General features: G+C 39.1%; 1 protein-coding gene across 5 annotated transcripts in view; it reads left to right on the top strand.

The window, feature by feature from the left end:
* Nucleotides 1-902: 902 nt before the first annotated feature.
* SCAPER (S-phase cyclin A associated protein in the ER) overlaps nt 903-16782 on the top strand; it is a 518574-nt gene continuing 502694 nt past the window's right edge. For 3 of the 5 annotated variants that reach the window (XM_042941318.1, XM_042941317.1, XM_042941313.1), the window contains exons 1-2: nt 903-950; nt 8383-8450. In XM_042941318.1, the coding sequence (XP_042797252.1) occupies nt 8445-8450 (6 nt within the window). In that variant the 5' untranslated portion in view covers nt 903-950; nt 8383-8444. Of the gene's footprint in view, nt 951-1036; nt 1056-1125; nt 1360-8382; nt 8451-16782 lie in introns of those variants that run through there. The other 2 variants (XM_042941316.1, XM_042941314.1) reach the window with 2 other exon arrangements.

Here is a 16782-nt window from a genome sequence, read left to right as displayed (position 1 = left end):
ACCCAGGTGCCCTAGAAGGCAGGCATTTTTAATGTTTTTTTTTTTTTATTTATTAACTCCAACCATCTAAAATACCATTTGTCATATGGTAAATGCCCTACAAACAGTTGTTAAATAAATAAAAAGAAATTTTCTAAGAAGGCAAAAGGGGAAAGGAGCCAGAACATAGCCATTTGATGTGGTTCCTGCCTTCACAGCGTTTATAGTCTATTTGTGAGGCAGACTCCATTAGATTCCATGAGTTCTGCTTATTGTGGGTAACAAGGGAAAGGGAAAGGTAGAGTCTGAACTTCCCAGGTGGATGAAAAGTGATGAGGAATATTCACTTGATAATTACGGTCTGCGCGGAGTTTTTCTATTTCATTCAGAACTATGATTTAAACATCGTTAAATTATTTAATTGGTGTGTTTATTTCGTCTTTGAGGTAGAGAAAACATTTGGTAGATCCTTGTACTTTGAGCCTTTCAAGGCTGGCACGCAGGGGATGAAAAAAGGTTTACCGCGGAGGGTAAGCAATGCTTGGTGTAGTGCTGCGTGCTTTTCCGAAGCGTTTTCACAAGTATAGATTTTTGTAAGGCAGACCTCTAGGTCGTTATCTGTGGGACTGTGACGATAAGACAGGCAGAGGGAAGGGACTGAATCCAAGATTGTAGCTAAAAGCCGCGGTGAGAATGCAGCCTAACGAAGGGAAGAGCTCCACGGAAGCAAGCGCGCCGGTACAACGAAAGCCAACCCACGCCAAGTCTCCCCGCCTTCTCGGCCGGTCGGCGCGAACCTGGCTGCGCCTGCGCGCGGGAGGCCGCAACTAGGGCGGGGGGCAGCACAGCCCCGGCTGGGGGTCACGTGGTGCTCCGGCAGCTGCCCCGCCCCCCGTAGCCTCCCCGCCCCGCCCCGCCCCTTTCCCGGCGGGACGCTCGGAGCCGCCCCGAACTGCGCAGGGCTGCCGGGGGTGAGTGTCCGCGAGGGGCGCGCGTAGCGCAGACCCAGGAGGCCCGGGGCTGGGGCCTGGCCGGGCGGAATGCGTTGTGGGGTCCAAGGGACAAAATGGCGGCGGGTACTCCCCTTCACCCTCTCCCCTCACCTGGCAGTGTGGGCGGAGAGGGTCTGCGATCGCTGCTGGGGGAGGGGAGCCACGGCTGCTCGGGAGGGCCCGGGGTTCCTCTGAGAAGGCCTGGGGGCGAGGGTAGGCAGGCTCCCGGCCTGCGCTGCGGGTTCAACTGGGGTGGGGGTGAAGGTGGGGATGGGTACTGCCTCACCCCTTCACTGAGTACGCGGTGGTGCGCGTGTTGAGGCTTCTGGAATGTCCAAACTGCAAGGGGTTTCCATAGGAGACTCCCACCCAGCCCTTCATTTGACAGGTGATCGCCATCATTTCATTCTCCGCAGGGTTTACCACCCCTTGATGATTCCGGTCTTAGCTCTGCTTGGGAAGCAGGGCGGGAATTGTCTTACAAATTCGTAAACTGAGGCCTGGAGGGGTGAAGACTTGAACCAGTGCCTCACACCTGGGAGTATTAGGACCCAGCCTTCTGCCTGTGTTAGTGCTCCTTCCCCCCCCCCCCCCCCCCCCCCCCCCCCCCCCCAGTGAGTGAAGGGATTTTTCGAAAGCAGTCAGAAAACTGGTTCCCTGAGCACCTGCTGCTGTCAAGTGGCTCCCGCTGGGATGGGGCTGCCTGCCTGAGACCAGTTTCCTGTTGCTCGTGGACTGTTCCCTCCTTCTATATGTGCCGAGATATTTTCCATGAAAATGGCTGTTCATTATAGTCATCTTACTGAATAGATAGCAATTCCATATAAGTACCATAGTTTGGTATGGTTTACACATTGATTTCACCAACATTAGCTATTTCATTCTCATAATCCAAGGTAGAAGGGTGGGCTAGGCATTATGTTCATTTTATGAATGGGGAAACTAAGGTTCAGAGACGTTATTACTTGCCCCAGGGTCACCAGCTGGTGAATGGTTGATCTGGGATGATGCTTTTATACCTTGGGTTGGTAATCTCACCATTATCCCACTCTGGTTTATTTTGGTGCCCTGGCCCTTGTATTTTTTTCTAGCTATGACTTTTCCTCAAAATGTGTTGGGTGCAGATTGATTTATGCCACAAATGGAAGTGATCTGAGTAATATTCACTAAGGAATTAATATTTTAATTAATCAGAGAGTCAATTTTTAATATGATTTGGAAAGTTTCTTTGTGGGAGGAAGTGTGAGAATGAGGGCTTTGAAGGCAGACTGATTTGAGTTTGAATCCCAGCTTCACTACTTGTCCTTTGGCAGATTACTTAATTTTTCTGAGCCGTGGTTTCCTCATCTGTAAAATAGAGATAATGTGATTCACCTCATAAATTTGTTGATAGCAAGTAAATGAGGTATGTGTACAGCATTAAGAACTGCTCCTCGCCCATAGTAAGCCCCCAACAAATGCTTGCCTCTTCATTCTCCGCATTCCCTTGAGTTGCAATTTTTTTGTTCTCTGTAGTTAACCACTTTACCTTAGTCCACCTGGTGGATTGTGCATGGACGCATAATCAATGTTGCTATACAAATGCATTTATAAATAATTTTGGTTACTAAGGTTCAAAGGATATAGTGTTTTAAACATAGATTTTAAAAATATCCTTAGGGCTTCATAGATACTTAATCACTGAAAGGTTGATTTGATGTTAACTTTATTAAAAGGTTCACTTAACTACTTTACAGGAATGTTAAGATGAAGGGGGTTGATATTCTATCTTTTCTTTCACCTTCCTACCTAACCACAACTCAACCTAGTTTTAAAGGAGAAACAAAAGTTATTTGGGAATCCCATGTGAACATTCTTTAAACACTTAGATGGTGGTGGTAAGTGGGAAGTTAAACAGAATTCTCTCTAATGGTGCAACTTGATATCCATTGTGAAATTCACGTTTCTGAAATTGTAGAAGTGAGAACTGCAAATGGCTTGAATAACAAAATAAGTAGTAAAAATCTGTTTCCAGTTTTATGCTGGGATGGTAACCTTTTTCACACACATGTTTGGCTTTGGCAGTAGATATTATGGGAAAAGCAAAAAGATCTGCAGTTCACTGGTGAGGCCACCTTAAATTATTAGAAGGAAATGATTTATAGAAAGACTTTATTCTGGACATAGAGATTTCATGGAGCTTTGCTAAAATAATGGCTACTTTTTAATGATAATTTCTTCAATAGTAAGTTCATTATATGTTTTGAAAACGTGAATTAGAATAGTAGAATTAATTGCTATGTACTAATTTTCTATTTCAGTAATTATGTATGCATGGACAATTTTGTCTCATAAAAGCTAATCCCCTTTCATTGTTTGGAAGCATATCTCAGAGGTATTTCATTTGTAAAGATTTCAGTATGTGTTAGGCCTATTTAATATAGTATTGCAAAAGAGAGGTAGTTTTGGTTTTTTCAAAGAGGCATGCCAGGTTCATGGGAGAAGATAAATTCATCCTGTGTGATTTATTCATGCTAGTATATATGGAAGTGCTCAGAATTGAAAACTTCATTAAACAACTGGAATTATAAATAAAATGTCTATATTCTTCAAAGTACTTATTTTGCCATAATACACTTAATTTTCCACTTCACAAAGCTGTGAACAATTACTGGTAGTTTTTGAGTATGCCTGTGACAGCATTGTTTACCTGACTCAGGGAAATACTTGGGTTGTCTTCAATTTCAGAAAATGCAAGTACATGAGTGGTAGACTTTGTGAACACCGGAGATTGTAAACCCCAGCTTTGCTAGAATTTATTGGCGAACATGAGAACAATTCATAGATGTACTCACCTGGTTTCTGTTAGATGGGTCTATATTTTTTAGAGTTACTAACAGGCTTCTCACCATTTGGGCCTGCCATTTGCTTCTTGCCCTTTCACAACCTGCATACCTAAACTCCGATGAAGAGAGACAGGCCTTTCCTGGCCCTTGAGCCAATCTTCCCATTTCCATTTGTAGGACTCAGGTGTTTCCACAGACTTTCTGGGACTGTAGAGCAGGCTAGGACAAGTGAGACTTCAGTTTATCCTTGGCAGCTACTTGTTTGGAAATCTCTGGCCCAGGGTCCGTTTCCTGTTTACTGACTTGTTTATTTTTTGTGCTCCATTTTCTGCTTGCCCATTGTTTTGCTGTAGCCTAGAGTTTCTCAAATTTATTTGAGGAGCACTGCCAAATATTTGCCACATCCACTTTTTTATATTAACTGATTTTTTTGTTTTTGGTAACATTTTAGATTTTCTTTTAAAATGTAAGTAAAAGGGGCACCTGGGTGGCTCAGTTTGTTAAGCATCCAACTTTTGATTTCAGCTCAGGTCATGATCCTATGGTTCTGAGATTGAGCCCCACATAGGATTCTGTTTGGGATTCTCTCTCTCCCTCTCTCTCTGCTCGTTCTCTGCTTGTGCATGCTCTCTCTCAAAAATAAATATTAAAAAATAAATTGTAAGTAAAAGTGTTTTATTTAGGGAAAAATGTTATATGAATAATAGTATGGGTGGTAGTTAATGGCAAATACGAAAGTAGTAACTGCTTGAAATTTTGGAAGTTCTGGATTAGGTGTTAGGTTTTGTTTTGTTTTTTTTTTTAAACAACTTATTGCGATATATTTCACACCATAAAATCAACCATTAAAGTATACATTTCAGTAGTTTTTTGGTGTATTCACAGAATTGTGCAAACATCACCCCAATTTTAGGACATTTTCAAAACCCCATATGAAACCCCATAACAGCCATTCTCTATTCCTGACTGTCATCTCTTCTCCTTCCCACTTTCTGCATCAGCCGTAGGCAACCACTAATCTACTTTTTTTTCTCTGTGGATTTGTCTGTTCTGGCATTTATATTAATAGAATCATATAATAGGTGGCCTTTTGTGTTTGGTTTCTTCCATTTAGCATAGTATTTTCAATGTTCACCCATGCTGTAGTGTATCAACACTTCCCCCTTTTTTTTAACTCTTTAATGTTTTAGAACAGTTTTAGGAGCACAGCAAATTTTTTTAGGGAAAGTACGGAGATTTCCCATATGTTCCCTGTCTCCACTTAGCTTTGCTTCTCCCATCATCAACATCCCCCGCTAGAGTGGAATGTTTGTTAAAATTGATTTAACTTACATTGACAAGCCCCTATCACACCAAAGTCCATAGTTTACATTAGTATTTACTCTTGGTGTTGTATTTATGGGTTTGAACAAATGTGTAATGACATGTATACACCATTATAATATCTTAAAGAATACTTCCATTGCCCTAAAAATTCTTTGTATTCTGCCTGTTTGTCCCTCTTTCTCCCTAACCCCTGTAACAATTGATCTTTTCCCTTCCATAGTTTTGACTTTTCTAGAAACTTCATGTCTTTTTGTGGCTGAATACTATTTTATTGTGTGGATATACCACATTTTATTTATCCATTCATCAGTTGATGCACATTTGGATGGTTTCACTTGTTGAATATTATGAATAATGCTGCTATAAACATTTGTGTATAAGTTTTTGTGTGGACATATGTCTTTATTTCTCTTGGGTATATACCGAAGAGTGGAATTGCTGGGTCATATAGTAACTCTACCTTTTGAAGAACTACCAGATTATTTACAAAACCAGCTACAGCATATGACATTCCAAAGTTTATGTTGCGTCCACAATTTTTCCACATCGTCTCCAACACTTGTTATTGTTTGTCTTTGGGATTGTAGCCATCCTAGTGGGTGTGGGTGTGAAGTGATATCTTATTGTGGTTGTGATTTATATATCCCTAATGATTAATCATATTCAACATCTTTTCATGTTCCTATTAGCCATTTGTCTATCTGTTTTGGAAAACTGAGGACATAGCCTTTTTTTTTTTTTTTAAAGTAGGCTTCACACCCAGCGCAGAGCCCAACACAGGGCTTAAACTCATGACCCTGAGATCAAGACCTGAGCTGAGATGAAGAGTCAGACACTTAACTGACTGAGCACCCAGGCACCCCAGAACATAGTCTTTTTAACTTCTTCATTTTTATAGATGAGACTTCTGATACTCAAAGAGATCAAATGACCTCTCATGGTCACAGCCAGTGATTTGGTTGACTCCAGTGTCTCTATATACTCTTTCCACTACATCGTGCTTTCTCCTACTTTTTATTTTTTATTTTTATCTATCTATCTATCTATCTATCTATCTCCTACTTTTTACAAGTGAATACAGATGAAGTGATCTGGAAATTAAGATGTAGAAGACATCTGTCAGCTGGGGATGTCAGAGTAGGCTTTATGAAGATGACTTTAGAGTTGGCCTTGAATATTTAAAAGGCTTTGAATATGTAGGAGGGTGAGAGGAAGGCAACATGGTGAGCAAATATTCTTTAGCATGGGCTTTATCAAATAAGTATTTAATGCTTATTGAATGCCAGGTACTGTTCTAGGTTCTGAGACCATAGCCGTAACGAAACCAACAAACACCATGAAGCTTATGTTCTTGTGGGGGGGGGGGGGGGGGGAGATGGACAGTATACCAATTAAGTAAATACTATAAGGTGATAAATGCTCTAGAGGAGAAGTGGGATAGGAAGTGCCGGGGGTGGGAGTCAGGATAAATGGGTTGCAATTTAATGTATTTTAATTTATTAAATAATTTAATTTTTTATGTAATCTTTATACCCAACATGGGGCTTGAACTCTCAACCCTGAGATCAAGAGTTGTGTGCTCTACTGACTGAGCCAGCCAGGTGCCCCTAAATGGGTTGCAATTTTAAATAGAATGTTTGGGAAGGCTTCACTGAGGAAGTGATATATGAGTAAAGATGGAGTAAATCTTGAGTCTTTCAGATAAGTGGCCAATAATTAAAAAGCCCTGAGGCCTGAGTGTGTCTGGCATGTTGGGGAACATAAAGAGGCCAGTGTGGCTGGAGTGGAATGAACACCAAAGAGGAGAGGGGTCAAGGTATGGTCAGGGAGGTATGAGTGTGGTACGCTACTATGAAGACTTTGGCTTTTACTCTGAGATGGGGAGTAACTGGAAGAGTTGTGAACAGAGAGGCACTGCATTAAAAAATAACAGTTTAATTGAGATATAATTTATACACCATACAATTCAGCCATTAAAAAAAATGGCTTTTGTATCCACAGACTTGTGCAACCATCACCATAATGAATTTTAGAACATTTTTGCCATTTCAGAAAGAAACCTCATGCGCATTAGCAGTCACTCCCATTTTCCTCCAACTTCCTAGCCTTAGGCAACCAATAATCTATTTTCTGACTCTGTGGATTTGCCTGTTCGGGAAATTATGTATAAATTATTCGATATGTTATCTTTTGTGACTGGCTGGCTTCTTAGCATAATGTTTTTAAGGTTCCTTCATGTTGTAGCATGTATTAGCACTTTATTCCTTTTTATGGCCCAGTAATATTCCATTGTATGTATATACCACCTTCTATTTATCCATCATTTGATGGACATTTGGGTTGTTTCCACTTTTGGCCATTATGTATAATGGTGCTATGAATACTTGTGTATAAGTTTTTGTGTGGACTTATGTGTTGTATTTTAAAAGGAGCAAATACACTTGGCAAAGGATAAATTACCTAGGCTCTGAGCCCAGAAGCAACTAGGTTCCAACTGCTACATTTCTTCATTCATTAGCTTTTCTTATGGGGTTAGGTCATTCTATACAGGAATATCCTTGTTGCTTTGTGTTCTATCTCGGTTTCTGCTTTGGGTTTGAGTAAAGGTTTGGCCACATTATATTGATATCCTGAAAAGTAAGATATGTTCTATGTGGAGACTTATATAATAGTAATTAAAATATTCTGATAAAATCTCAGTTTTTGAAAGTTCCTAAGAATAGGTATATCATGTTTTGTATCCTGGGTTGGCATTCATTAGTGGGTCATAAATCAGTTCAGTGAAAGCAGCATTTGAAAAATGAGAAGGAAATCTCAGAGTACATCTCACACAATAGGTATAAACATCACTTTATGAAACTTTTGTTGCAGTTAAACATTTGTGAACCGAGTAAGGATATACTATATGTGTGTTATGTGTACTATATAGATGGTAGTAAAAAAAAAAGTCTCTGGATTGAGAGATCATAGACTCTTAATGTAATTAATTAACAGTGTTTCTCTTGTATTTAATTAAAAAATTTTTTTGGAGAGCACTGAGGTATTGTTCAGCATGGAATATTTAAAACATGCGATATTACATCCAAACAGTATAAAAGAGCAATTTTATTTTTTTGTTTAATGTAATGACAAACTTGTGGTAATGAGACTTCTGTCTTTTTAAGAATAAATGTTTTTTTGACAATCTTATGACTAAGGATATATATATATATATATATATATATATATATATATGTATTTTTTTTTTTTTTTTATTGTAGGAGTCACACCCCAGGGGTTTATGTGGTAAATGAGCTTCTTGGCATACTAACGGAATTAAAGAATGATGGTAAGTGATCAAGCTACCTTAAACACTAACCTGTTTTTTTGTCCTTCCTTCCATATCTTTTTCATTTATTATCTTTGCAGTATACTCTAGAGCATCAGAGAGCTTTATTTCCTTTTACAGCTTCATAGTATTTCTTATTGATTTGTGTTGTTTTTAAATAGCTCTGATGGGCAAAGTGTAGTAAAAGCATTGCTTGTTTGCCAACTGTGATGGTAAGGAATGTGGCCAAAAACCTGAAAGTAAATTAAAAATGCCTGTGATCATCCATAACAGATAATTCCCATAATGAAAGTATATTCACTTTACTTTTTGTAACATTTCCTGTAATTCTAACAAATAAGAATTGAAAACTGATAGCTTGATAGGGAAAAAGAGAAAATAATTGAGAATTAAGCTTTTGTGTTCTGCCTAATTACCAGGAAGTAAAGAGTTCAAAAAATCTAAAAAAACACTTTGGTCTGAGCCTATTAATTTTACAGCAACCATCCTCTGCATTTCTATAGTTCCTGAGGGCATATTGTAATATCATACAAAAGTTATTCCTGGTGCTAACTTGAAAGTACCAAGAAAGGAGGAAGTTGATTCAGTAGCCACTGTTTATTTTTTTACCTATTTATTTAAAAAAATTTTTAATCTTTATTTATTTTTGAGAGAGACAAAGCACGAGCAGGGGAGGAACAGAGAGAGGGAGACACAGAATCTGAAGCAGGCTCCAGGCTCTGAGCTGTCAGCACAGAACCTGACGTGGGGCTTAAACTCACGAACCATGAGTTCATGACCTGAGCCAAAGTCGGATGATTAACCGACTGAGCCACCCAGGTGCCCCAGCACCCATTGTTTAAAAGTCAGGGAAGTATGATCAGATTTTCATCCAAAATGGTAAAACTGAAAATAATTTGTGCTTAGCAGGGCTAACTTCAGTTACTTATTTTTGTTGAATACCTCGTTTACAAATGATGTTCATTTATTCATGATGTACTTATTTCAGTCATTTATTCATGATATCTTTATCATGCCAATTATTCATCATTCATGGGAGAAGATAGATGGTAAATACATAAGTATATGATTTAAAATATAATTGTGAGATGTGCTACAAAGGAGTACAGGTTTGTTCGAGCATATAAAAGGGGTCCTGGCTGAGTCCGGGGGTTAAAGTACTTCATTTTGAGAGAGTTACTTTTTAAGTTGGGACTTGAAAGACCAGTAGGTTTTATTTATTTATTTTATTTATTTATTTTTTTAAGACCAGTAGGTTTTAGTTGGGCTAAGAGAAACACCATCATCAAGGTGTCATCAAGGATTTGATTGCTTTTCTTCCCTTCTCTCTACCATCTAGTGTGTTTCCATTATATTAAGTTTCTTTATATGATCCTAATTGCCTAGAGGCAGATTTTCTATTTTTTTGGCAGAGTATCACATGACTGATGATGTGTCCTTCTCAGTGAATCACATCAGAAAGCATATGATGGTCAGTTTGTCCTGCTTTTGGTCATGTTACCTTTGATCACTTGGTTAATACAGGATTGTTTTTTCTGTTTAAAGTTTGTGTTTTCTCTTTTGAAATTAATGAGTAGTTTGTTGAGAGAGACTTTGAGGCTGTGTAAATACCCTGTACCTCATCAAATTGTCACCCGCTAGTTTTAGCACTCAATGATGGTAACACTTATTAAACATCTGTGAGGAAAAGGTTGACATACCCACCTATCCGTGTCTGGATACTTGGATTTTTTATTTTATTTAATGTTGTAGTCTATTACTATCATTATTTATTTTGATGCTCAAATTGTTCCAGATTTAGCCAGTGGAAGCTCCTCCAACCTGGCTTTTGCCATATGTCATTATTCTTTGAGCATTTCTGTACTTTGTAGTGTAACAAACTGATCCAGGTTCATTTGTGTTTTCACTGCCTCATTCTTTTTCCCACCTTATTACACAGGCTAGGGCCTTTTTTTGAAGGGAAGTGGTGATGGTGGGCAAGATCCTTGTCTCTTTCAGCATTATAGCATTAAATATGGTGTTTGTTGTAGTTTGTGAAGAGTTTTATCGCATGCTTTTTTTCATCTGTTGAGATGAACATAGGGCTTTACTCCTTTATTTTGCTTATTTGGTATATTACATTAATTGATTTGAAAATGTTATACCAGCCTTGCATATTTGAAATAAACTCAACTTGGTTGTGATATCTTAGCTGGATTTGATGTACAAATCTGTGTGTGTGTGTGTGTGTGTGTGTGTGTGTGTGTGTGTGTGGTATTTTCACATCTTCACTCTTGAACTGGGGGCCCATGGAACGGGATCCTTTAAGACATCCAACAAACGAGCCCACTCATGCCTGCATGGCACTGTGAAGAGCAAGAAGCCCTTTGTTGGCTGGCTGGGTGGAGTGGCTCTACCCAGAACCAGGGCTTGCAGAGCGGGTCCCCTTAAAACATCAGGGTTTGAATCCCAGCCCAGCGCCTGGGGAGGGGGGAGACTGTGGAGTGGAACAAACTGGTGTGCTGGCATCTACACTGCACTGTGAGGACGGCTTAAACAGAGTGGTTTGGGACACCTGGTCCAGGGAGAATGACTGGAGTGTTGCTATTTTTCTCCCCATCACAACAAGGTGGGGCTTCAGGGAATGGGCAATGGGCCCACAGTGGAGGCATGACGCACCTATACCAAATCACGTCTCTCCACGCCTGGTAACTGCATATCTACTGGAGCAAGCCTGACACTGACCAGACCAGACAGCCCCTCATCCAGACCAACACAGTCACTGGTTCCACCGCACCATCAGATATCTGTCTAATGGTTTTGCATTTTCTGATTTGAGTTTTGGTCAGTCCTTACTGTTTACATACATGTATAAGTATATAATTTTTTTTTTTCTTCTTCCTTTTCTTCTGCATGTTCCTTCCCTTACCTATTCTGGTTACTCTGGTTGTTGGTTTGTTTAAAGAGACATTTTTAATCTATTCTTTTTATACCTCTTCTGTATCTCCTTCTTTATTTTCCCCCCTCTGTCTCTCTGGATTAAGCCATATAGTTCCTCTGATTCTTTGCCTGATCAGTTGTTTTTTTTTTTTCTTTTCTCTTTCCTCACCCCTGTCATTTCTCTCTTATTCCTATGGGATAAGGCTTCTTCTACCACCAACCCCCCCCCCCCCCCCCCCCCTTTTAAAGATTTTTTCCAGGGTTACTTCAACAAACAAAGCACACCTGGTAGAAGGCCCAAACCACCACTACGAGTAGGGAAATAAAGCAACCAGAGTCACAACAACAGAGAACATGCAACACACTCCAAAAACACCTCCTGAAGGGCCAAGCCCTGGACAGTATATGAGCCTTTTTTGATATAATAGTGCTCGCAGGTGCAGGCCACATAATAAGCTATTAAAACACACAAGGGACAGAAAACTATCCAAAATGATGATCCAAATGAATTCTCCTCAAAAGAAATTCCAGGAAGAAATGCCAGCTAGAGAATTGCTGAAAACAGATATAAACAATATCTGAGCAAGAATTTAGAATAATAGTCATAAAATTCATAGCTGGGCTTTAAAAAGCATAGAAGACAGCAGAGAATCTATTGCTTCAGAGATCAAGGAACTAAGAAATAGTCACCATGAATTAAGAAATACTGTAAATGAAGTACAAAATAAACTAGATGCAGTGACATCAAAGATGGAGGAAGCAGATGGGAGAATAAGTGAAATGGAAGATAAAATTATGGAAAATGATGAAGCCAAGAAAAAGATAAGAAAATACTAGATGAGGAGGGGGGAATTAGAGAACTAAGTGATTCAATGAAATGTAATAGTATCCATATCATAGTTTCAGAAGAAAAGAGAAAGGGGCAGAAGGTTTACTTGAACAAATTATAGCTGAAAACTAATTTGGGGAAGGAGGCAGATATCCAAATCGAGGAGGCACAGAGAACTCCCTTCAGATATAACAAGAATATGTCTTCTCCATGGGATATCATGCTGAAACTGGCAAAATACAAAGATAAAGAGAGAATTATGAAAGCAGCTAGGGACAAATGGGCCTTAACCTACAAGGGTGGACATATAAGGGTAGTAGCACACCTGTCCACTGAAACTTGGCAGGCCGGAAGGGAATGGCAGGAAATATTCAATGTACTGAATAGGAAAAATATGCAGCCAGGAATCCTTTATTCAGCAAAACTGTCATTCAGAATAGAGGGAGACAGAAAGGCTTTCCCAGACAAACAAAAACTGACAGAGTTCATGACCACTAAACCAGCCATGCAAGAGATTGGAAGGGTGACTCTGTGAGTGGAATGCTGCAAAGACTACAGAGGACCAGAGATATCACTACAAGTGTGAAACCTACAGATAACACAATGACACTAAATCCATATCTTTGAATAATCACTCTGAAGGTAAATGGACTAAATGCTCCAATCAAAAGACATAGGATATCAGAATGGACAAAAAAACAAGACCCATCTATATGCTGTCTACAAGAGGCTCATTTTAGATCTGAGAACACCTTCAGATTGAAAGTGAGGGGATGGAGAGCCATCTATCATGCTACTGGAAGTCAAAAGAAAGCTGGAGTAGCCGTACTTATATGAGACAAACTAGATTTTAAACTAAAGGCTATAGCAAGAGATGAAGAAGGGCATTATATCATAATTATGGGGATCTATCAAGAAGAGCTAACAATGGTAAATGTTTATGCCCCCAACTTGGAGAACCCAAATATATAAATCAGTTAATCACAAACAAAAGCAACCTTATTGGTAAGAATACAGTAATTGCAGGGGACTTTAATACTCCACTTACAGCAATGGACAGATCATCTAGGCAGAAAATCAATAAAGACACAATGGCCTTGAATGATACACTGGACGAAATGGACTTGACATTATTGACATATATTGACATCTTGACATATACTCAGAACTCTTCATCCAAAAGCAGAAGAATACACATTCTTCTCGAGTGCACATGGAACATTCTCCAAGATAGATCACATACTGGGTCACAAAATAGTCCTCAATAAATATAAAAGAATTGAGATCATACCATGCATATTTTCAGATCACAAAGCTATGAAACTTGAAATCAACCACAAGAAAAAGTTTGGAAAGCCACCAAATGCGTGGAGGTTGAATAATATCCTACTAAGGAATGAATGGGTCAACCAGGCAATTAAAAAAGAAATTAAAAATGTATAGAAGCAAATGAAAATGAAAATAAGACAGTCCAAACCTTTTGGGATGCAGCAAAGGCAGTCCTAAGTGGAAAATACATTGCAATCCAGGCCTATCTCAAGAAATAAGAAAAATCCCAATACAAACTTAACCACACACCCAAAGGAACTAGAAGCAGAAGAGCAAAGAAACCCCAAAGCCAGCAGAAGAAGAGAAATAATAAAGATTAGAGCAGAAATAAATAATATAGAATCCAAAAAAACCCAGTAGAACAGATCAATGAATCTAACAGCTGGTTTTTTAAAAAAATAAAATTGAGAACCCCCTAGCCAGACTTCTCAAAAAGAGAAGAGGGAGAACCCAAATACATAAAAATCATGAATGAAAGAGGAGAGATCACAACCAATCACTCAGATATACAAACAATTTTTAGAGAATACTATGAAAAATTATGCCAACAAACTGGACAACCTGAAATGGACAAATTGCTAGACACCCACACACTACTAAAACTCAAACGGAAAGAAATAGAAAATTTGAACAGACCCATAACCAACGAAGAAATTGAACCATTTATCAAAAGTCTCCCAACAAATAAGTCTTGGGCCAGATGGCTTCCCAGGGGAATTCTAACAGACATTTAAAGCAGAGTTAATACCTATCCTTCTCAAGCTGTTCCAAGAAATAGAAATGGAAGGAAAGCTTCTGGATTCATTCTATGAAGCCAGCATTACCTTGATTCCCAAACCAGACAGAGACCCCACAGGCCAATATCCCTGATGAACATGAATGCAAAAATTCTCAACAAGATACTAGCAAATCGAATTCAACAGTGTATTAAAAAGAATTATTCACCATAACCCAAGTGGGATTCATTCCTGGGCTGCAGGGCTGGTTCAACATTTGCAAATCAATGTGATACATCACATTAATAGAAGAAAGGGTAAGAACCATATGATTTTGACAATATGTGCAGAAAAAACATTTGACAAAATACAGCATCCTTCCTTATTAAAAAACCTCAGGAAACTCGGGATAGAAGGAACATACCTTAACATCAAAAAAGCCATATATGAGGGGCACTTGGGTGACTGTTGATTGAGCATCCGACATTGGCTTGGTCATGGTCTTGCATTTTGTGAATTACAGCCCCACGTTGGGCTCTGCTGACAGCTCAGAGCCTGGAGCCTGCTTTGGGTTCTATATTGCTCTTTCTGCCTCTCCCCCACTCATGATGTCTCTCTGTCTCAAAAATAAATACACATTAAAAAATTAAAAGCCATATATGAAAAGCCCACAACTAATATCATCCTCAATGGGCAAAAACAGAGCTTTCCCCCTGAGATCAGGAACACAACAGAGATGTCCACTATCACCACTGTTGTTTAACACGGTGTTGGGAGTCCTAGCCTCAGCAATCAGAGAACAAAATGTAATAAAAGGCATCTAAATTGGCAAAGAAGAAGTTCAGACTCACTTTTTGCACATGACATGACACTCTACATGGAAAACCTGAAAGACTCCACCAAAAAGCTGCTAGAACTGATACATGAATTCAGCAAGGTTGCAGGATACAAAAATCAGTGTACAGAAATCGGTTGCATTTCTATGCACCAGTAATGAAGCAACAGAAAGAGAAATCAAGAAATCGATCCCATTTGGAGTTGCACCAAGAACCATAAAATACATAGAAATAAATGTAACCAAAGATGTAAAAGATCTATATGTTTAACTATAGAAAACTTATGAAAGAAATTGGAGAAGACACAAAGAAATGGAAAAACATTCCATTCTCATGGATTGGAAGAACAAATATTGTTAACATGTTGATACTACCCAAAACAATCTACACATTCAATGCAATCCCAACCAAAATAACACCAGCATCTTTCACAAAGCTAGACAAACAATCCTAAAATTTGTATGAAACCACAAAAGACCCCAAACAGCCAAAGTAATATTGAAGAAGAAAACCAAAGTAGGAGGCATCACAATCCCAGACTTTAGTCTCTACTACAAAGTTGTAATCATCAAGACAGTATGGTGTTGGCACAAAAACAGACACACAGACCAATGGAACAGAATAGAGAACCCAAAAACGGACCCACAAATGTATGGCCAACTCATCTTTGTCAAAGCAGGAAAGATTATCCAATGGAAAAAAGGCAGTCTCTTTAGCAAATGGTGCCTGGAGAACTGGACAGCAACATGCAGAAGAATGAAACTGGATCACTTTCTTACACCATACATAAAAATAAACTCAAAATGGATGAAAGACTTAAATGTGAGACAAGAAACCATCAGAACCCTAGGGGAGAAGACAGGCAACAACCTCTTTGACCTCAGCCATAGCAACTTCTTACTCGACACATCTCCGAAGGCCAGGGAAATAAAAGCAAAAATGAACTATTGGGATCTCATCAAGATAAAAGACTTCTGTACTGCAAAGGAAACAATCAACAAAACTGAAAGGCAACTGACAGAATGGGAGAAGATATTTGCAAATGACACATCGGATAAAGGGTTAGTATCGAAAATCTATAAAGAATTTACCAAACTCAACACCTGAAAAATAAACAATCCAGTGAAGACATGGGCAGAAGACATGAATAGACACTTTTCCAAAGAAGACATCCAGATGGCCAACAGACATATGAAAGATGCTCAACATCACTCATCATCAGGGAAATACAAATCAAAATCACACTGAGATACCACCTGACACTGGTCAGAGTGGCTAAAATTAGCAACTCAGGAAGCAACAGATATTGGCAAAGATGTAGAGAAACGGGAACCCTCTTACACGGTTGGTGGGAATGCAAACTAGTGCAGCCACTCTGGAAAACAGTATGGACGTCCCTCAAAATATTAAAAATAGAACTACCCTTTGACCTAGCAATTGCACTACTAGGAATTTATCTAAAGGATACAGGAATGCTGATTCATAGTGGCACTTGTACCCCAGTGTTTATAGCAGCGCTTTCAACAATAGTGAAAGAATGGAAAGAGCCCAAATGTCCATCAACTGATGAATGGGTAAAGCAGATGTGGCTTATATCTACAATGGAATACTACTTGGCAACGAGAAAGAATGAAATCCTGCCATTTGCAACAACCTGGGTGGAACTGGAGAATATTATGCTAAGTGAAATAAGTCAGAGAAAG

Source organism: Panthera leo, chromosome B3, assembly GCF_018350215.1.
Source record: "Panthera leo isolate Ple1 chromosome B3, P.leo_Ple1_pat1.1, whole genome shotgun sequence".
Taxonomy (NCBI): domain Eukaryota; kingdom Metazoa; phylum Chordata; class Mammalia; order Carnivora; family Felidae; genus Panthera; species Panthera leo.
Note: the sequence above shows the minus strand (reverse complement) of the source record. Positions and strands in the feature narration are given on the sequence as shown.